The 21,431-nt window shown below is 48.1% G+C and overlaps 2 protein-coding genes across 4 annotated transcripts in view; both read left to right on the top strand.

Annotated features, from left to right (window-relative positions):
• Positions 1-16,654, top strand: part of insra (insulin receptor a) — a 36,846-nt gene extending 20,192 nt beyond the window's left edge. Inside the window, exons 3-21 of the mRNA XM_076148245.1 lie at positions 1,623-1,959; positions 4,409-4,548; positions 5,133-5,277; positions 5,658-5,872; positions 6,311-6,437; positions 7,385-7,638; positions 8,996-9,163; positions 10,039-10,237; positions 10,348-10,634; positions 10,719-10,858; positions 11,471-11,630; positions 11,758-11,857; positions 11,954-12,021; positions 12,663-12,892; positions 13,323-13,433; positions 14,127-14,286; positions 14,463-14,592; positions 14,781-14,915; positions 15,003-16,654. Of these exons, the coding sequence (XP_076004360.1) occupies positions 1,623-1,959; positions 4,409-4,548; positions 5,133-5,277; positions 5,658-5,872; positions 6,311-6,437; positions 7,385-7,638; positions 8,996-9,163; positions 10,039-10,237; positions 10,348-10,634; positions 10,719-10,858; positions 11,471-11,630; positions 11,758-11,857; positions 11,954-12,021; positions 12,663-12,892; positions 13,323-13,433; positions 14,127-14,286; positions 14,463-14,592; positions 14,781-14,915; positions 15,003-15,360 (3,464 nt within the window). The 3' untranslated portion in view covers positions 15,361-16,654. The remainder of the gene's footprint in view (positions 1-1,622; positions 1,960-4,408; positions 4,549-5,132; positions 5,278-5,657; positions 5,873-6,310; positions 6,438-7,384; positions 7,639-8,995; positions 9,164-10,038; positions 10,238-10,347; positions 10,635-10,718; positions 10,859-11,470; positions 11,631-11,757; positions 11,858-11,953; positions 12,022-12,662; positions 12,893-13,322; positions 13,434-14,126; positions 14,287-14,462; positions 14,593-14,780; positions 14,916-15,002) is intronic.
• Positions 16,655-17,930: 1,276 nt separating this feature from the next.
• Positions 17,931-21,431, top strand: part of arhgef18a (rho/rac guanine nucleotide exchange factor (GEF) 18a) — an 11,634-nt gene continuing 8,133 nt past the window's right edge. For all 3 annotated transcript variants that reach the window (XM_076148249.1, XM_076148248.1, XM_076148246.1), the window contains exon 1: positions 17,931-18,124. The gene's annotated coding sequence lies outside the window, so the exon portion shown is untranslated. The remainder of the gene's footprint in view (positions 18,125-21,431) is intronic.

The raw sequence follows: 21,431 nt of genomic DNA, 5'->3' as shown, positions 1-21,431 counted from the left end.
ATTCAAACCCGGCGTGTTGTGTAATTGAAAGTCCACCTGCATGTCCTCCGGGTGGGTTTGACACGGCTGAGCGATGTTTATTCAGATCGGGGGGCCGGACGCGTCGCCACGCCGTATCTGCCAGAATGTGTGATGAGCTGTGATTGGTCAGCTCGGGCCGCTTTGATGTCTGTGCTGCCGGTGGTGTTTGATAGCGAGGACGGGCAGGTAGAGTCGGCTAATCATCTGCTTTCCACTGGCATTAGATGTATTTATTTTGTGGCCCAGCAGCCAGAGAGCACAAAAACAAATGCCCAGTCTGTTTCCACGGTGATAGTCAATCTACATCACAAAGTAAAATGATGTGTAAATATTGATAATGCAGAACGTCATATGTTCTCCTGCGATGGTTATTCTGTACCAAGGTTCAAACTAGAGTCTGAGGGAAACAGGTTTGACTCACAACAAACACAAAACACGCAACATCTTTAAATGCCAAACTTCTGTTGGATGATATTTGTTCTTGTTTTCACTTTGAATCCTAGAAATGTGCAAATTGGAGGGAACCAAAATATATCATAAATCAAAAAGGAAGTCAGACGTTGACAATAGCGGTCGCACAGCAAACACACAGAAGCTAAACTGTTTGCTTTTCACTCACGACGACTCCTTTCACGTTCTCTCACAGTGAGCTGATCTCTTTTACTGCAACGACGTATGAAGAACGTCCCTGAATGTCTGTATTCTGGGGGAGACGTTACGATCAAGTCTGGGAACCTGCAGCGGCACATTGTAGCGCCGTGTGTGTGTCTCTGCGGACCCCCCAGAACAACACCTCCATGCTGGAGCATAAATCCAGCTTTATGGTCTGACCTGTAACCTGCTCCTAACCTCAGTGTCTCATTATCCCCCCTGCTGTTGAGCAGTCTTAATCCGGCTCTCCAGCACGGGAAGCTGATCCGAGTGGACGGGCCTTCTGCATTTACTTCTGACGGGCTCGCGTACTCGTAAACACTGATATAAGCACCAAACACACACAGCGAACTCGTCTTTGGGCTGAGCAGAAATGGATTTGCCGGGAAAAGAAAAGTATCAGTCTGTCACGTATTCCAGTGCCAAACCGGAGGCATATTTCTTCTTCTTAACGCTTACTGATCCGTCACAAGTGTGTGTGTGCGGCCTGTTAACTTGTGGTGGATCCTTGTTGTGTGTAATCATTGCGCTTTGTTGCCGGCCAATTGCAGCTTGGCGTTAACATTAGCAGTGAGCGCAGACGATGGATCTGACTCCTGCTGAGGCGACAGGACCATTTCACAATCGTGTGTATTTGAAGATGCCATGGGGGGGGGGGTGCTTGATTAGAATCCCCCTGTGAGTGAGGGAACTGAAATCATATGAGCACGAATGATGATGAGCTGCTGTTTCCTGTCTTCCACTTCCTGTCGTTCAGGCTTTGCTCTGAAGACCTTTACATGAAACCAGATTAATGAAGCCGTTTACCTTTTATCTCTTCCTCGTCTCAGGTTTGCTTCTTCACATTTATACCCTGACTAACCTAACCTCTCTCTCTCTCTCTCTCTCTCCCTCTCCCCCCCCCCCCCCCCCCCTCTCCTCTCCCCTCTCTCTCTCTCCCCTACCTGCAGTTTGCCCAGTCCACTGTAAACACCGGGCCTGCACCAGGGACGACCAGTGCTGCCACGACCAGTGCCTGGGTGGCTGTCAGAAGCCCGACTCGTCCAGTCACTGTGTGGCGTGCCGCGGCCTGCAGCACCAGACGGCCTGCGTGGACCGCTGTCCCCCAAACCACTACGTGTTCAAGGGCTGGCGCTGCGTCTCCTTCGCCTTCTGCCAGGACCTGCACAACAGGTGCAAGCGGGACAAGGAGCAGAGCAAGAACCCCGACTGCCACGAGTACGTCATCCACAACGGCGCCTGCGTCCCCGAGTGTCCCTCTGGATACACCACCGTCAACTCCTCAGCGTAAGTGCCCACTCCAGCCGCTCTGACGCAGTGGAGTGTGATCGCTCAAGTGTGGCAGTGATTAGTGGAGTCGGCTCATGATTCTGCCGGCGGACACACAAATGCACATTTCCCCACCTAATTAGGAACTCATTGTCTCAGAGGGTGTCTAGGTGTCGTCACGTGTTTGTTCACGTCGGGAAAAACAAACAGGAGCGGAGAGCAGAATGGATCGTTGAAGGGATGTGATCAAAAAATAATGAAGAATCGAGCAAATTACGTGTGTGTGTGTGCGTGTGTGCGTGTGCGTGTGCTCGCGCGCGCATGTAAAAGAGTCTCTCCCCTTTTGCTTTTGCTTTTTTTTTTTTTTGCACAGAATAATGGTGCAGGAACCAAAGGTCCCCTGCTGTGCTCAGCCACAGTGTGTGTGTGTGTAGACAGTTAGGTCATTGCAGTGCAGCGCAGCAGGACGGCTCTGGCACATCTGTGCTTCTGCTCTTGACTCTGTGTCTCTCTGCCAGATCTCTCTCCCCTCGCTGCACCAGCTGAAGCTGAAGTTGTTTCTCCTCCTCCTCTACTGTCGCCGTTGTTGTTTGCAATTTGGACATTTGAGATTTATTTTTTCCTTTTCCTCTCCACATCAGTAAGAGAGGGAGCATCGTCCCCAGTAGGGAGTTGAGTTTGTGTCTCCGCCGTGGCCCACGCATGACCTTCATCGACTCTCCCGTAGACGTATTGACTGTGACAGGCCTGTTGATTATTGAGGGCCGTGCTTGCCAGAGAAGTCGCTCCAGACGCCCTAATTATCGACTCGGGCAGAGGTTGAAAGCACAGCTGGATTTTGCAAAACCTGTTACCCTCGGTCACAACACTGCTGAGCTAGTGGACGAGTCGGAGAGAGGAGAAAGGTCTTTAGGACAAGACCGCCTGTTCTCCCCCCCCCGCCCCCCCCCAAACCGACTGTGGCATGGGCTCCTTCGGCTGGCGGTGGCGACTGTGATGACATGAAGAAGTGGCTCTGCCTGTGCTCTGTCTGTGCTCTCCAGTTTGCGTTATGCGTGTTTAACCTTTATACGCCTCGCCAAGTAATTGAGTTCCAATTGAGCAACACCCAACTCCACATTCTAACAGTTACATGTACACACTGTACATTCCGTCTCGTACCGTGTCCTGAAAGCGCCGCTCTCTGAGAGTTACAAGCTGGCAGCGGCCCAACCCAACCCCAGGTCATGTGACGAGCGGAGCAGCTCTGCACATTTCGTCTTTTTTATTTAACTTTACTTTACAATGTTCACGCGTCAATCTTTCGATCTTTCATTGCCGATAAGCTCCACACCTCTAATCAGCTGATAATTGTTGCGTAAACAAAGACGAAGGGAGGTTCTCACTCCGGCCGTGTGGAGTTTATAGCTTATTGCTCCTGGATCCCCCGTGTGCTCCGACATGCTCGTATCTCCTTTGTACTCCCGTCTCCCTTTCCGCTCCCCTCTTCTTGGACTTGTCTTGTCTTTGGCACCGCTCGCCGGCTCTTTGGCTTTAAACTTTAAGCTGTTGAAATGAAAGCGCTTTGAGGATAAGCAACGGCCTCTGCGGCAATATGAGTCTGGGCTGAAAGTGCAGATGTGGCAGAGCAGCAGAGGGAAAAAGGTCAAGCTGGATCAGGAACGGTTACGAAGCGGCCAAACAAAAGAGCCTGTGACGTTTTCCTTCGCCGTCTGCTGGTCACGGCACGACGCGGATGGAGGCTTAACGTAAAACGGAATAAAAACAGAAAGGAGAAAAGTCTTAAATAAGTTTTGTTAAGAGGATTATCTGGCAGGCACGTTAAAGTGCCAAGTCCTTCCCTAATTTGTCCGGCCCTCTTTCTCAGCGGTTGCTCAATAAAAGCCGTTATTACTTAATATTCCGGCAAACGGAGAAAATATCTGACACGTAGTCATCCTCGCCCTTCCCCTTCTCTTTCCTGCCAAACCACCCGTCACTATCAAATCCTCACCTTAATCCTGGCAAATTGAAACCGTCAAACACGCGTCTGTGCGGCGCTGCAGCTCCGGCTGAACCCTGACAGTCTGCGGCGTGCAGGCGAGAGGCCAGGCAGGAAGCCGTGTGTACGAGGGAATTGCCCTTATCAAAGGTCGCGCTTACGAGCGTTACGGGCGTGGGGGATGTACAGACGGCTTTTCAGGAAACGGGGCAATACGCCTGGCACACAAAGCCGCCGCGTTCATATTTGCTTGTGAGCGGCGGCCTTGTTATGAAGACGTTATGTAAGCTGGGTTGTTAACCGCGACTCTCCGGGGGTCATTTCATTGTAAAGGAAAGTTCAGCCTGACATTCACGTCTAATTTAGCAGGGGTGTCACATGCCCGGACACACTGGGACCTGTTTCAGTTACAGTGAAGTGTTATGCAGACGTCTCTCTTGGGGGTCGTTCCTAACACCTGTGCTCTCTCTACCTTTCCCTCCGCAGGCTGAACTGCACACCCTGCGCCGGTCTCTGCCCCAAAGTCTGCATGGGTCTGAAAACGGTGGACTCGGTCACAGCCGCACAGGATCTGAGAGGCTGCACTGTTCTCAACGGGAGCCTGGTCATCAACCTGCGTGGAGGAAGTGAGTATCCAGGGGTTCAAGTACACGATGAGGGGACTGACACTGATAGGTTCTTTTAGAAATGGCAACCATGCTATACCAGAGCATTGACTGAAAACCTGAACACCAAACGATTTTTCTCTCTCTCTCTCTCTCTCTCTCTCTCTCTCTCTCTCTCTCTCTCTCTCTCTCTCTCTCTCACTCTCTGGCTCTCTGCCTCACTTCCGAAAAAGTAAATAACAACAATAATAAATCGACAACTTTCCTTCTTTTCTCCATCTCTCTCTGTTTTCCTCTTCTTCCTGATTCAAAAAACGATCTCCTAAATGTCCCATAACTGTCATGTCAAATGCTTTCTTCAATAAGAATATACATCAACCTGCGTAGAGGAAGTGAGTCTGCAGGGTTTCTTCCCAAAATGCTGAAAATAACCCAAAATAAGCCCATCTGTCTGTATAAAACCAATACATTTCTTTGGAGACAGCGGTGTAATTGAAGGTGAAACCTCAAGCAGCTGCAGAAGAGCTTTTGTATCTGTGGTTGAAATACTAAGCGTATAGTAACATGAGAAGTCACTTAAAGTGTTTGTCTTTGGCTTTGTGTAGACAACATCGCAGCCGAACTGGAGGCCAGCCTGGGCCAGTTAGAGGAGATCACTGGCTACCTGACAGTGAGACGCTCCTACGCCCTGGTGTCGCTCTCCTTTCTCCGCAAACTCCGTGTGATCCGCGGAGAGGTCCTGGAAATTGGGTGAGACTCTTTTGACTTCTGAGCCCCGTCGAATCCTCGCCATGTCAAAACCTCCTCCTATAATTATAAGTTAAAAGCGGTAGGACTGACCTTTTCCAAACGTCTCTCCGTGGTCGCTGTTTTTAGTCGGCCTTTCCCAAATCACATACGAGGCTCCAGCTGGTGCAGTTGCAAGCCGCTGCGTAGCTTTAGAGCTGCAAAAGGCCAGCATATGATTTCAACGGGAGGCTGCCGCTGCTGAAATATTCATGCGTTCATGAAAGCTTCTGAGCAACATCACAAGCACATGTCATGTCCTAACGCATCATGTCACATTTAATATGTCAGTCACGGGATATGTTGTGAAAAATGTGTGGGCGCAATCTTCTCCTCGTCTCCAGGAACTACTCCTTCTATGCGCTGGACAACCAGAACCTGCGGCAGCTGTGGGACTGGTCCAAGCACAAGCTGAGCATCCTCCAGGGACGCATGTTTTTCCACTACAACTCCAAGCTCTGCATGTCCGAGATCAACAAGATGGAGGAGGTCACGGGAACCAAGGATCGGCAGGTCAAGAACGAGATCGCCTCCAAGACCAACGGAGACCAGGCATCATGTAAGGGACCTCTGGCTGCTGTACCAGGAGTTGCCATGGCAGCGAAAAACAAACAGCCCAAACATCGTCATAGTTATTGTTATGGCAGTCATTTCCTCCCCTCCTTTGTTTGCAGATGTCCTCTGGCAGACCTATTACTGATACAGCTTAGGAACAAGCCGCAGAGAACAGTACATACATGTTCACTGTGACGACGCCGTGACGTCAGCGTTGCCCTGTCGTCTGAAACGTCACAAACAGGGCCATTCTATTTATAAGAAGGGCAGATGCTGCAAATTAATAATAAATACGTCAACTCTATTACTCACTGAGGACCGACGCAGATTCATTACGCGTTTCATTTTAAATTAGTTTCAGGAACATAAGAAGTAATCGGCCGCAACATTCCCCCGCTTGTTTATGACTTCCTGTCTGAGTGTCTTCTCCTGTGTGTCTCAGGTGAGAACAAAGTGCTGAAGTTTACCACGGTCAAAACCCTGAGCGATAAGATCTTGATCAGGTGGGAGACGTTCTGGCCTAAAGACTACAGAGACCTGCTGGGCTTCATGGTGCTCTACAAGGAAGCGTGAGTACTTTTCAGGACTTTAAACTGACTTTGGTCTTGATACATACATAGAAAATGCTGAATAGATCAACGTGGTCGTGCTTGGAATGATTGTAGTACATTTTAGAGTCATATCCTCTCATCTGACCGGGTGTTTCTTCTCATTCGAATGCTCTGGCTCTAATGAAATCAAGGTTTACAGTTTTACGATGACGTCATGTTGTACTGAGACCAAGAATTAATCATGTCAACATACGCTGAACTGTTGATAACAGAGCGGAGTGAAGTAACTGTAGGCCGTTGTCCCAATCCTTCAACCCCTGGAACAACATTTCATACAAAGACTGAAGCTTTTCTTTATTCTCCCGTGTTTTTATCCCACGTGTTTCAATTCATAACCTCAAAATCCCCAAAATGCAGGTTAATGCGAACACGGTGCGGCTGACACTGCTGGCCTTCCCTGCAGGTGTCGGGGCTTAAAATATCATCTGGCCTGAATTAGGTGCATGCAGCTGCAGTAGATCAGTCAGTGTGTGTGTGCGCGCGTGTGTGTGTGTGTGTGTGTGTCCATGAATCTTCCCGTCCCGCCTCCCTGGACACTCGTCTGCTGCAGCAGAGGGGAAATCTTCCTCCTCACCTGAACTATGATTCACAGCAAACATTGACGTTCACCTTTGACCTCAACAATCAACGCTGCAGCTTTTGTAATTATCATTATTAGCAGTAATAATCAGGAAATAAGAGAGAAAGTCCCGCCTTGAAAGCAGCTCCATGTTGTTACTCTTCTGCCTCTGCTGTGTTGTTTTTAGATGGCTCCTCGTCCTCCTCCTCTCCTCTGATTGGTCGGATAAATATAACAATATAACGCTGGACAACAACAAACCGAAACTCGATATGGGCCGCCTGGTGGAATACAATTAAATAACACATTTCTCATCATATACTCTTATTGTGTTTCCCCACAATAGGCCTTTTAAGAATGTAACCGAGTTTGACGGGCAGGACGCCTGTGGCTCCAACAGCTGGGTGATTGTGGACGTGGACCCTCCACAGCGACCCATCGAGCCGGACAGAATTACGGCGGAGCCCGGTCACATCCTCCTGCCACTCAAGCCCTGGACACAATACGCCATTATGGTCAAAACGCAGCTGTCTGCATCGGAAGAGCACCAAGTCAAAGGAGCCAAGAGCGAGATCATCTACGTCCGCACCAACGCCACCAGTAAGGCTCCTGTCACGCCGTGCACACTGAGGAGGAATCCTGTGGCTGTAACTAGATTCCCTTGCAGTAATTGTTTATGCGCTTTAATTAATCCCGCTGTTGTTTCGTCCTTCGGCTATATTAGAAATGATTCAACTCCATTCAACTATTTTTAGCGTCTTCTTCAGCACACGGCTCCCATGGTGTTACTGCCATTGGCTTGTAGATGCTGTGTTGTGTTGTGCCAAATTGTCCCTGGCACCACAACAGCAAAGACAGAGACAGAGACAGAGACAGATGGCCTCGTTGGCCCCGGGGCGCTCGCAACGCTTGGGGCATTACCGTTCCGTCCAAGGCGTACGCATCAGCCTGACGAACAGCAAACTCAAAGTGTCTTGTATACGATTTGGGTGCTTCGCAGCCATGTTGGCTCATCCAACTGGCTTTCCTCCGCCCAATGCGTGTTTCATTTGTCATACAGCTCGTCAAACATGACATCTGTCACGTGCGCTGAAATCGGGCTGGCAGCAGAGGCGCCGCATCCAGTCGGGCGGCGTGCCGGCGGGGGAGGAGGCTTGTTGTCAACCTCGTCTGGCTGCCGCTTCTGCTTCCTGGTCGGCGTCGTGTGGAACCAGCGTGGCTCGTCAGAAGGGCAAAGCTGTCATTACAGATAAGCTGCTACCGGTGGAACTTAGTTTGACAATGCGGCCGGACCGGTGTGTTGCGGACAGGGACGACGTAATCACACTGCGGTTCCCTCCGCTCCCCCGCCGCCACTCAGGCTGCCTGTCTGCCATTCTCATGCATGAAGAAGAAATGTTACCATGTAAACACGGCTGGATGATATTTTGGGAGATGTTATTGTAGCTCAGGCCAAGAAACATTTAAGATGATTCCTCCAACCGCTCCCAAAATGTGATGTTGTTGCCACATTGTACAGTGGCTGGGTTTCCATCCGGCGGCTTCACCTCGTCACTACGGAGAACACATTAAGTTAATGTCAGAAGGCAGGAGATGTTCGGCCGCGGAACGCTGCCTCCTTTTCTGCCTTAAAATAGTTTTCTTGTTGCATCCTTTGCTCAACAGTTCCTGGAAAAGGCCGGCGCTGTAATCTAATGTTAGTGATCTTTACCTCACAGAGGAGAGTAAGAAAAGTAGATTTTTGTCCTCATTCCGCCTGTTTTAATATGCATAAGAGCTTGTTTAAAAATTCAATCTTCACATTTCATCCTGTCGAACAAAAAGTGAACCACCTCAAGCAGCTTGAATAATTAATCAGAGGTTTACAGTTTCCATAAACCATTTTGATACGACATGTCAACATTTGCATGAGAGTAAGCAGGATGATGAAGCAAGTTGACCCGCTGTGTCTCCACAGAGCCGTCAGTTCCTCTGGACCCCATCTCCTCCTCCAACTCGTCCTCCCAGATCATCCTCAAATGGAAACCTCCCAACGACCCCAACGGCAACATCACTCACTACCTGGTGTTCTACCAGCGGCAGGCCGAAGCCAGCGAGCTCTACAAGTTTGATTACTGTCAGAAAGGTGAGGCCTGCGTCTGTCTGTCTGTCTGTCTGTCTGTCTGTCTGTGTTTTAATTTGAGACGCTCCTTATTCAAAAGCTCTTGCCAGCTGTCAGTCGCTCTAGCCGCTCCTGGGACATTAAAGTCGGCACAGATTTTGCGATTTGGCTTTCACTGGTGGGAAATTCATCCCCGGGATTTCCTTTTTTGGGACACAGGAAAAACAGTTTTAACCTGATGACTGATGATGAATATGTAACATTACACAGAGACATCCAGGCTGTAATGTTTCCTCGTGTTTGCCAACTGATCCTGGTTTGAAAACGACTCAAAACAAGCATCTGACAACACCCGAAATGAAATTCTTACACGATAATGTAGGAATGGAACCCTCGCGTCCCTAAACACACTCCGTGTCACACTCCTACCTGCTGATCAAGACGAGCAAGTGCGGCAAGGGTGCAGGAGTTCACCCGGGTGACGTCAGCGGTTGTTGACTCCGTACGTGGGCTGCAGTGCACACACACGCCGGCACACTCACTCTTCCTGTCACTCTGACTCTGGGGTTCAGGCAAAGTTCAGACATTTTGCTCGCTGGAGATGGTTTGTGTCACGACCAGGCTCACGCCGGCGCTCCGCCACCGCTGCCAAGCCGCGTTAGCACACAAACTTTTACCCTTTGAACTCCCGTAACTCCTACTCATCCAACAAATGGGGAGTGTGTGGGGAGGTTCTGTCGCTGCTGGTTTATCACCAGTAAAAAGCGTGCAGACACCGGGGGGGGGGGGGTGTGACGGTAACAGATGCGTCCCTCAGGCTGAGAGCTCCCGCAGTCTTACTCCGTCCTGTTTTTTCCTGTATTTGGGCGTCTTTGACATGTCTGACTCCATCTCACCAGGGATGAAGTTGCCCTCACGAGCGCCCACTCAAGTGGACAGTGACGAGGAGCCCAAGAGGAACCAGACAGAGGAGCAGGGCACAGGGACCCGCTGCTGCGCCTGCCCCAAGACGGACAAGGAGCTGAAGAAAGAGAAGGAGGACTCTGAGTACCGCAAGACCTTTGAGAATTACCTCCACAACGAAGTGTTTGAGATCAAGTAAGGCTGTCATTTTGCTGTCAGTTTGTCTTTACACACACGCATTAAGAATCCAGAGAACGAGTTTGGAATGTTCTTTGTACCAATGGCTTTACCCGCTGCTCCCCCAGGCCCACAAGGCAGCGGCGTTCAGTCATGGGCATCGCCAACCGAACGCACCTTGTCCCCACCGCCACCCCGAGCCAGCTGGGCGGCACGCAGAGCCCCAAGGACGAGGAGGAGGAGACCTTCGACAGCACCAAGACGTTGGTCACCGTGCACACCAAGGAGCACACCATCGTCTCCAACCTGCGCCACTTCACCAGCTACCAGATCGAGATCCACGCCTGCAACCACCCCAACGACCCGGCCCGCTGCAGCATGGCGGCGTACGTCAGCGCCCGCACCATGCCCGAAGGTAAAGAGACGCTCAAACTTTCCGCGAGATCCATCACAGGACCCGGTTTGTTTCTGTAACGGCAGCGTGACTTTGCTTCCGCAGACAAAGCCGACAACATCGCCGGGCCCATCAGCTACGAGGTGTCAGAGTACACGGTGCACGTCAGATGGCAGGAGCCCAACGCCCCCAACGGCATGATCATCCTGTATGAGGTCAACTACAAGAAGCTGGGAGACAGTGAGGTGAGGAAACACGCACGCACACACACACACACACACACACACACACACACACACACACACACACACACACACACACACACACACACACACACACACACACACACACACACACACATCTGTGCACACATCTGGAATGCCTAAATTGCCCCGCTGCATGTAGAGACTTGAGCTGAAATGTGAACACAAACATTCTCATCACTTACATTCAGCTTCCTCATAAAGACTAAAGTCCTAATTCACTGGCTTTAGTCCCGGCAAACAAATTGAGAACCAATTTGACCTCATACGCCTTAAACTGCCTGCGCACCTCGTCAAATAGTTATTAGTTGACGTGAACCTTTTGGCCAGAAGCGAGACCACTTTACTGAACAGGTTGGAGCTTGTGGTCCTAGTGGTCCATCTGCTCTGATAACATAAATGGAAAGGTTATTTCAGCTTTCCAGCATGTGTTAGTTGCCATAGAGATGGCTCTCTTGAAACATAAGAAAACACGGAAACAAAATGAGTCAGCGAGTTACATTCTATCAAACCTTGAAATGAGGAGCGGCTGTTTATGTTGTTGTTGTTGTTGTTGTTCCTGGTTGTGCGATCATCTCCTTGTTTCCTCTCCAGGAGCTGCATCACTGCGTGTCCAGGAACATGTACAGGACGGTCAGCGGCTGCCGGCTGCGTGTGGTGCACCCCGGGAACTACACTGTGCGGATCCGGGCCACGTCTCTGGCTGGGAACGGCTCGTGGACCGAACCCACCTACTTCTACGTCCAGGACATGAGTAAGTGTGTGTCCTGTGTGGTCTCTCTGTCTGAAATGAGCCGCGTCTCGTAAAAGTTGGATGTAACGAGTTTGACCTGAGTCTAGTTTGTGACTTGTGGCTGTCTTGTCTGGATGTGTTGGAACAGGAGATCCCATTAACGTGGTGAAGGTCGTGATCGGGCCGGTCATCTGTTTCATCCTCCTGCTGTGTGTGGCAGTGGCAGGTTTCGTCATGTTCAAGAAGAAGTATGCATTTTTCCACAGAATTCAACAGCGCCGCCACAGTGTTTGCACCTGTAGCACCTAACTATTTATGTGTTTCTTCCTTTTTTCCCGCCGTAGTCAAACCCAGGGGCCGAGCGGTCCCATCTACGCCTCATCAAACCCAGAGTACCTCAGTGCAAACGACGGTAAGCAGGCAGATTAAACCACAACGTTAACTTATACTCACCTTTGTTTCAGCTCTACTCTGAGACGATTGCTGGACTTATTTATACCTGCTTGTTGAAATTTAAGGTTTTATTCAGAACAGAACTTATTCCAAGCTCAGTATTTATAGACGCAAGTGGGAAAACTCTGAAGAATTAGATTTGACATATATTTGCAGAAGTGTTTCCTGTATAATCAGGCTCAGGTTTGTTCTAACAGCAGCAGATGTGTGTGTGTGTGATGGATTCTGTGTTGCTACCGCTGCTACCTGTCAGTTGCTTTTAGTGGACTTCAGCAATCGGATTATTCCCAGCACCTGGGAGTAACCTCGTTCCGCACATTTTCCCTTTATCGGGTTAAAGGGAATAAGAGAAACCCGGGCCACAACACAAGACCCAGAGCCAAGAGAAAACAGCCACGGAAATAATGAAGTTTGAGGTTGTGTCATTATAAATCAACAGAGCAAAACATGTGGTCAGGAAAGGGGAAGGACCTGATCGATTAATAGATTTGACAGTAATTAAGGGAAAACGCTTGACTGCCTTTGTTCAGTCATTACAATGTAAGAGACGAGATTATAGACTTCTGCGCCTTTTTCTCCGCGACCTGTTTCTACCTGCAGTGTACGAGGAGGACGAGTGGGAAGTGGGCCGGGACAAGATCAGCATCCTGCGGGAGTTGGGCCAGGGCTCCTTCGGCATGGTGTACGAAGGCATCGCCAAGGACATCATCAAGGGAGAGTCTGAAACGCACGTGGCGGTGAAGACGGTGAACGAGTCGGCCAGCCTGAGGGAGAGAATCGAGTTCCTGAACGAGGCCTCGGTCATGAAGGCTTTCAGCTGTCACCACGTGGTAAGGAGAGACGTCCCGCTCTGAGAGACAAAGTCACAGTGGAGATACATCGTCAAACACTAACAACCACGACAAAATGCTGCTGAAAAGTGAACCTGGAGGTTTGGATCTAGAGATTAGGATTGTCGATCACTTTATTGTCTTTTAAACAAGCTCAGGCAATAAGTAGACACAGTCCTGCTCCAGAATAGTAAATACTGATGACACGGTAGAATTTAGCAGCGTCCCATCACGTGCAAATACCAGACGGGTCCTGGATTTAGCCGTGTGTGTGTGTGTATGTGTATGTGGGAAGGGGGAGGGGGGGGCAGCTGTGTCACCGTGCCACTGCCAGACAAGGTCCACACTGTTCCATAACTCAGCAGTCACACCAGAAAGTTCCCTCTTTGCCCCCCTCCCCCTCCCCCCTCCCGTCTCTGTTATGGTCCAGGTGCGTCTGCTGGGTGTGGTGTCTAAAGGTCAGCCCACCCTGGTCGTGATGGAGCTGATGACCCACGGAGACCTGAAGAGCTACCTGCGCTCCCTGAGGCCAGACGCCGAGGTAAACAGAAGCGTGTGCTCCTTTTTAAAAGCCTGTGTGAAACTGTAAAAACACATAAATACTACACACAAAGCCAAGACTCTCAGATATCATATTAACACGGAATAATTAATTCCACTAATGTATGTTTTACTGACGGCGATCACGTTTTTGTGGGAAGGGTGGCACTCCGTCGGCTCTCATCTTAAAAGCCAGATTGTTATCGAGCTCTGGACTGAATTACAGCACATCTAGCAAAAGGGTAATCTGATGAGATAAGGCCCGTGGCTCTTTGTGATCTGGTCCGATCACAATTACCGCAGTCGTCCTGACACTGCTGCAACGCCGCGCCAGATTGGATTTCATATTACATTACCTGCTTTGATACTTTGATATTCACACAAATGAGATTTACAAGTTGATATTCCGTTTGAGTGTCACCTTCAAAGTGCTCGTGTGTGTGTGTGACATTTAGAGAGTCTGTTTTGGACTGGACTCCTGCTCCACCAGTCCAAAGTGCCTGACAAAACAGATGAAAAGAGAAAGAAAGAGCGGAATGTTTTTAGATATGCCAACAACTTAATATGGAGATCGAACTGAATTTGGTTTCAGAAGCATGAGGCAGAATTTGTTGATAAGATATCAAAGTCAAGGGAGAAGTAGATGTCTTGACTACTGTGTTAGAAGGTCACACGTCTTCCTCTTGGTTCTCAGAACAACCCGGGGCGTCCCCCTCCCACGCTGAAGGAGATGATCCAGATGTCGGCTGAGATCGCGGACGGCATGGCGTACCTGAACGCCAAGAAGTTTGTCCACAGAGACCTGGCAGCCAGGAACTGCATGGTGGCTACTGATCTCACCGTGAAAATTGGAGGTAAATTGGAGGATTCACGGTCATCGGGGTCATTTTTTACCTTTTAAGCGCAGCGGTTGATGTCGCTGAAACGAGATAGCAGCATGAAACACGAGATAGAGGTCAAATGAATCCTAGTATTGAGACTGCTGTGTATCATCGTGTGTTTATATTCTGAATCATTCTGTGGTTTCCAGACTTTGGCATGACCAGAGACATCTACGAGACCGACTACTACAGGAAAGGAGGGAAGGGCCTGCTGCCTGTCAGGTGGATGGCGCCCGAGTCTCTGAAGGACGGAGTGTTCACCGCGCACTCAGACTGCTGGTCAGTGACGTTGTGTGTGTGCGTGTGTGTGTGTGTGAGAGACTGTTTACCTCACCAGTGTTGCCTGCATGGCTCTGCCCTCAGTCTACCCGGGTGCTGCCTGTGTACAGACACATTTCCTTGTCAGCTGTCTTAATTGGCCTGTCCTCATTCTCCCCGCGTTGCTGTTGTTGTTGTCTGCGCCTCAGGTCGTTCGGGGTCGTGCTGTGGGAGATCAGCACGCTGGCCGAGCAGCCTTACCAGGGCCTCTCCAACGAGCAGGTCCTCAAGTTCGTCATGGAGGGAGGCTTCTTGGACCGGCCAGACAACTGCGCTGACAGGCTGTGAGTACAAGAAGGCTTTTTTTGTCATGATAACAATGGTTTAACGTAACAAACGGTGATCTCACTCCCTGTTTCTCCTTCTCCCAGACACAACCTGATGCAGATGTCCTGGCAGTACAACCCCAAAATGCGTCCCGCCTTCCAGGAGATCATAGAGATGCTCCGCGAGGACCTGCACCATTCTTTCCAGGACGTCTCCTTCTTCTACAGCGAGGAGAACAAGCCGCCCGAGAGCGAGGACTTTGACCTGGACATGGAGAACATGGAGAGCATCCCGCTGGACCCGTCGTCGTATTCCCAGAGGGATCAGTGTTCGGACAGGGACGAGGCCTCCTCCATGGGCCTGAGGGGCAGTTACGAGGAGCACCACATCGCGTTCACACACATGAACGGGGGCAAGACCAACGGACGAATACGGGCCCTGCCGCGGTCCAGTCCCTCCTAACATACTGTATACATACCTCAACACACACAATGATACTATAGATATGAATATATTTTTGGTTTCTTTTTTTGGTTTTTGTCATTTTATACACACTTTTATCACTCTTCAAAAGCCCCTCAATGCACATCTCAGGACTTTATTTCGCATCAGATGCCACACACACACACTACAGTATGTCCGAGCACGGACACCGGAAGAACATTTTTGTATTTAAGGATTAACCTCCTGCGTCTCTTTTGTCATGATTGTAGTTGCCAAGTTTGTGCTAGACTGGGTGGATAATGGAATCAACTGTGAAACAAACTCTTGACAAACAAGAAGGCTGCTAAACCCACTGTCCCTCTCTGACTCCAGACTGTCCCTCCCCCCCTTCATCCCCCCCCCCTCTTCATCCAAAGGGTTCGCCCCTGGGTTGCTACGTTTTGGAAAAAAAAGTGTCCTTCTATTTTGTCTGTGGCCTACATTTGTCACGGAACTGTGTTTGAAATCTTTGTACTCGCGTGGGAAAAAATGAACGACAGACTTTGACGAAACTCTTTTGGACGGTCAAAGACGGTCCAGCGTCGAACAAACTCTGATCCACTGGAGAAGCCGTTGAAATGGCTTACTTCCTCACACTCTGCAGTATTCCAGAATGGCACACAGGATTAAACCAGGATTTTTTTTCTCCTCCCCTTTCGTTGGATTCTAATTTTTAATTTATTTACGTGTCGTTTTTTCTTCTTCTTTTTTTTCCCTCCCCTTTTATTTTTTCTGAGTCTTCACATTTACAGCTGAAGGATATTTAAACTGCTTTCAAAATCGTGTTGGCGAATGAGTTCCTCAGATTGACCAATAGCTGCTTCTTTGGTATATTTTAGTGGGTATAGAAGATAAAAAATATATATATAAATATATTATTGATGTTTTTTGTACATAGCTGATATGTTGTCATTCTTGAGGCATTTCTCATCGTGGAAAATGTTTTTACATGTTAGTCTCTTATGTTTTTTTTTTTCTAATCCGAGAAATCATACTAATTAGCATTTTTGGAAACATGATCAACCAACAGCACTTGGACTGTTTTTTTTGCTATGTGATGCCCGAGGAGGAGGAGGAGGAGGAGGAAGAGGAGCGTTTGGTGTCAGCCCATCATATCATGATCAAATAAAATAGTGCTGTAAATAACGCAGCAAAGTGCATTAATGAACAGGCTCTGGCAGTGGTTGTGTTATTTGTCACCATAATGTGTCTCCTATGTCGTTCTCCCGGGCTGATTATTACTACAATAAATAATGGGATTGCTTTATTTTTAGAGGAAGGAAAATTCTTGGAAAGTCACTTGTTAATGTTTAGATCAAGGCTCAATTCCATTCTCATGATGCTGGAAGGCTGTTTGTTACCCGGTCACACAGTTCATGCTGCAACTAAGCCATATTGTTGCCCGCTTGCGCCCTCTGCTGGACGGCAGTGAATAATAGCAAATGGAAACTGTCCTGCATGAGGTAATAAGGCAGATCAAATGCTAAGCTTGAATAAGTTATAGTACAAAGTAAGTCCAAGTCCTAATTTAGTCACAAGTTAAGCGGTCACAAGTAAAAAGTCAAAGTCAAGATCTAAACTTTGTGTTTGGAGTCCTAAACAAGTCTAGTCCACACCACTGGTTCATGGATATTAAAACACGGCTTTAAATCCAGGTTATAGTACAATTCTTAACAAATGAACACCACAGCTTAATTGTGCTTTCTTCTTCCTGTATTGTACCATGAAGTGTTCTTTAAATACACACATCTCTGTGGTTATGAAGTGTGTGTAGTGCATTACGTGCCAAATAATGTTCAGTATCATCACTCCCTCTGCTCCTCTTCATCTTTCTGAGGATCAAATATCTTTGTTGTTCATGTTCTTACCCGTTTGAGATGCTTCACGTCAGCTCCTGCTCACTCCAGCTCAGTTTTTCCACACCACTGAATGCACCATGAATAGAATTTGCAGCCATCAAATTCAAGTCAGTTAAAAGAAATTATGCATTATGCAAAAGTATTTTTATTGTGGATTCCCTGGGTCTCTGCATCCATTCATAATGTTATCCGTCTTTGTTAATTTTTCGCCAGAACAGTTTGTCCTAAGGTTTGAGGTCAACGATCACAACATTCTATAATCTATAAGCATCTATTAACAATGTTGGGATGAAGTCTGGAAAAGCTGCATCTTTTTTCATATTCTTCATTGTTTTTTTTACAACTGGCTGCCAAAACGGAGGGGGCGTGGCTCTTGCTGGGCATGCGCACTCGTTACTGATCAAAAAGAATCATCAATCGACCTAATTTTGGCTCTGTAGCTTACATTTTGTCAATCACTTCGAAACCCAAGGTAAGATCAAAGGTTTGTTGGTTTGTCAGTGGGGGGGCTCATCATGATCTCCCCCCTTAACTAACCTGTCCACTACGGTCACAAGTGAATGACTGCTCGGCCATGGCGGAGGTATGCGGACTCGTCGTTGGCGGAATGTGTTGGATTCCCACAATGCTTAGAGGGAGGAGGCTTCACCCGCGGCTCTCTCCCCCGCACCGCCTCCTCCACACGCTCCTGTCTGTACCTATCACAGCACCTGTTCACCTTCCTCCTCCTCCTCTTCTTCTACTTCTTCCACTTCTTCTCCCTGATTCCGGTGGCTGTTGTTAAATCGTTTCGCCCTCCCGTCACTCTCCGCGGACATAAACAGAAGTCGGCCCTCGCCTCCCTCCGCCGCTCACCGGGCCGAGCAGCGTCACTCCGGCAGCGGGTAAGAAGAACCGGACGGGTCGGTCTGTTTAGAACCAGCGGCTCAGTGAAACATGTCGCTAACGCTGCTAGTTAAATTTGACGCGAACACACACGTTTTAAAACTCGAAACTACCCGGAAAGTAGCGTTCCCTCCACTCAATTCACGGTTAAATACTTAAAACATAAACCCAGTGAGCATAGTTGTCAGCTTATCTTGTTTTACATAAGCTCATTAATGTGTTTAAACTGTATTTGCATTCGTAGTGTTTCGGTGTAACGTTATGCTAACCAGGCACCTGCTGCTGTCACGACTCCGCACCTGAGCTGCTGTCTGTTCAACCCCGCAGATAATCATTACACTCTTCTAACTTACTCTTTCAACCGTTTTAAATGAGCTCAACTCGTCTAAAATCAGTATAAACTATGATTCTAAACTCTTTGGTTTATTGATAGAATCGTTATGCTTCTCTAAGTCGTCTTTTATTAAGTTTAGACAGAATGTGGCCACATAAAAACAACCAAGCCCTGAAAGTGAAGGTTGCCATTAAACCTATCGGAGCTTTAAATGTTAAATCAGGGGTTAGTCATGTCAAAAACTAAATTTAAAGCTGTCTTGTTCATAACTTTTAGGCCGTTTTGACATCTAGTTTGCTTGTGTTGTGTGTTGGCTCCTTCACTCCAGCCTGGTTTGGTTTCCTTCTGTAGTCATCGGTGGTCTTGGTTGACTTCCAAGTGAACTCTGGTTCAGTTTGCTTCAGGTGAGAACACAGTTTTACCAAAGCGATACCTTGCACCTAATCAAATGAAGCGACGCCATGCATCATGGGTATTTGAAACAGGAAATGCACAGTAGTTGCCCTGGGCTGACGAATATATTAGGAACACGTGCACAACAAACACGTACAACTTTAACTTAACCTTAACCAAGCGATGCCACATTAATGTCCCCACCCTGCCCAGGGATGGAGCATGGAGCCCAGGGTGACCTCCACCTGCCTCTGTGTACAGATGCTCATACAAATACTGCATCATCATCATCAGCAAGTTGCAAGAAAATAGTTTAATTTAATCCAACATGAAAACCTAATGAACCAAAACAAAGAGGTTGAATTCTTGTGTTAACTTCAGCGAGTGAACCATATGTGACAGCAGCCTTACTTAGTATCCGTGCTCTCTTCTTTTCAAATGAGTTTATTCAAGCTACAAGTTCACACGTGCAGAAAATAAAACGGAAACTGCTGTTAATGTTGTTCTAAGAGCCGTAACCGTCCTGGTTTCACTGTCACAGCTCCAGAGTTTGTTCAGCATGTGACAGACACAGGAACCAACACTGGATTGACTTTGTTCACTTGGCACAGTGTGACGCTGTGTCATGAATGTTTAGCTCAGCTGGAAGTTTAGTCAACAGCAGACTTCCTCAAAAATGTCAGTTTCGGAAAATCATAGAAATCTCATCAGGTAAGAACCTTGGAAGACATTGAGGAGCGCTAAACGTAGAATTGATGATCTATGATGGATCTTAATGGCTGCAACGGAGTATTTTCATCACCTATACATTATCCCCATACACATTATATAATGACAAATTAGGGGTAAAGGCCCTCAGGCTGGACGGTCTAATGGTCATATGCTTCTAATTACAGTGGAGCCCGGCGGACACACACACACACACACACACACACACACGCAAAATATGTCACTCTTCTCCAGGATTAGAGGACCACTGTAAACACACCAGAGTGGAGACGTCAGCCAGTATTTAGCAGTTAATGAGTAAACTGTACGTGAAGGTCTGTTGATGTGAAAGCGGCTCGTCGTGTGTGTGTGTGTGTGTGTGTGTGTGTGTGTGTGTGTGTGTGTGTGTGTGTGTGTGTGTGTGTGTGTGTGTGTGTGTGTGTGTGTGTGTGTGTGTGTGTGTGTGTGTGTGTGTGTGTGTGTGTGTGTGTGTGTGTGTGTGTGTGTGTGTGTGTGTGTGTGTGTGTGTGTGTGTGTGTGTGTGTGTGTGTGTGTGTGTGTGGAGGGAACACTTGAGGCGTCTGGTTCTGTTATCCACAAATTAAACACACGTTGATGCAATACAAACACAGACTCAGGGCGTTAGCAGGAGGCAGCGCTGCACGGATGGCTCATTTCTTTGTGCCCGTCAGCTTTAATGATCTCTTCAGCCTAATTATTGTGGTTTCACGGCTGTTAACATGGCGACGCTGCCTGCTCGGGTGAAGACCACCGGCGGAGCCTTAAGCAGTCTGAGTGCTTTTATTGAACTCGCCGACACCCGGGGAACACTTTAACCTCTCCCCTTTGCAATACCATACAATCACAAAACTAATTTGGCATATGGGCTGCATACCATTTACAGAAACTGGATTATTTTCATTTTTAAAGTTGCGATCATCTCCAGGCTCTTCTCTCCTCTCACAAACAGCCTAACAGAGCCTCAGCACCTCCCACTTCCTGCTGCGTGAGCCCCCATGCCTGCCCTATAAGTGAAATTGTTTTCCACTAAGGCAGCATTTATCTGCCTTTTCCCTCTCGTCCTTTCATCCTCTGCAGGATACTTGGCAGACTTGCTGGTCTTGTTTTGTCTCCTGTCGCGGTGACTGACCTGTATTTCATGCCACTCTCGCTCTCTATCTCCCTCTCCTTTCGGCCGTGTCGGGGTGAATCATTTGAGGTGTGGCTGTCACTCAACACGAGGGCCTGACCATACAGCCACAATATGGCTAATAACATGCCACCAGGCTTCCAAACAGGTCTTCAGAGGCTGAAACATGATACATAGCTGAAGGAAATGTACTGTGGAGGTTAGTTTGTTTGTCTGCGTCGCTTCGGTTGTTGGCCCTAAGGAGAAAAAGCTACAAGGTCCTCTGGTGTTCTTACTTCAGATGTCCAGTATGTTTATAATGAGACTGTGTGTCATACAGCATTCTTCACTTCACTTCAGTTCAGGCTTTTGTTTCTGCCGTATAAGGGGGAATTTGGTTTGCAACAAAAGCTCTTACAAAACACAATAGAACCGCGTCATCGGAAGTACTACACACACACTGACACACAATAGAACAGATCTTATTGTAGGTAACTAAACCTGAAACTAGTACAACACAAGTGACTCAACATGGAGAGAAACTGTTGAATCAGAGGCAAAGACAATTATGTTCACTTATTTTCCAATTTCTACAAACGGTATAATACTTTTCGATATATCTGAAATGTTGTCAGGCTTTAGACGAAGTTTAGAATGAGGACCTGACAACCGTTTAGGTTTACACACGTAAACCCTGTGAGTGTTGTGACGCAGACACAAACAACCAGCTTTCTGCACTCGT

Source organism: Genypterus blacodes, unplaced genomic scaffold, assembly GCF_046128005.1.
Source record: "Genypterus blacodes isolate CSIRO-AG114 ecotype Tasmania unplaced genomic scaffold, CSIRO-AGI_Gbla_v1 ptg000005l_1, whole genome shotgun sequence".
Taxonomy (NCBI): Eukaryota; Metazoa; Chordata; class Actinopteri; order Ophidiiformes; family Ophidiidae; genus Genypterus; species Genypterus blacodes.
The sequence above is the reverse complement of the archived record's forward strand: the minus strand, read 5'-3'. Positions and strand labels throughout refer to the sequence as shown.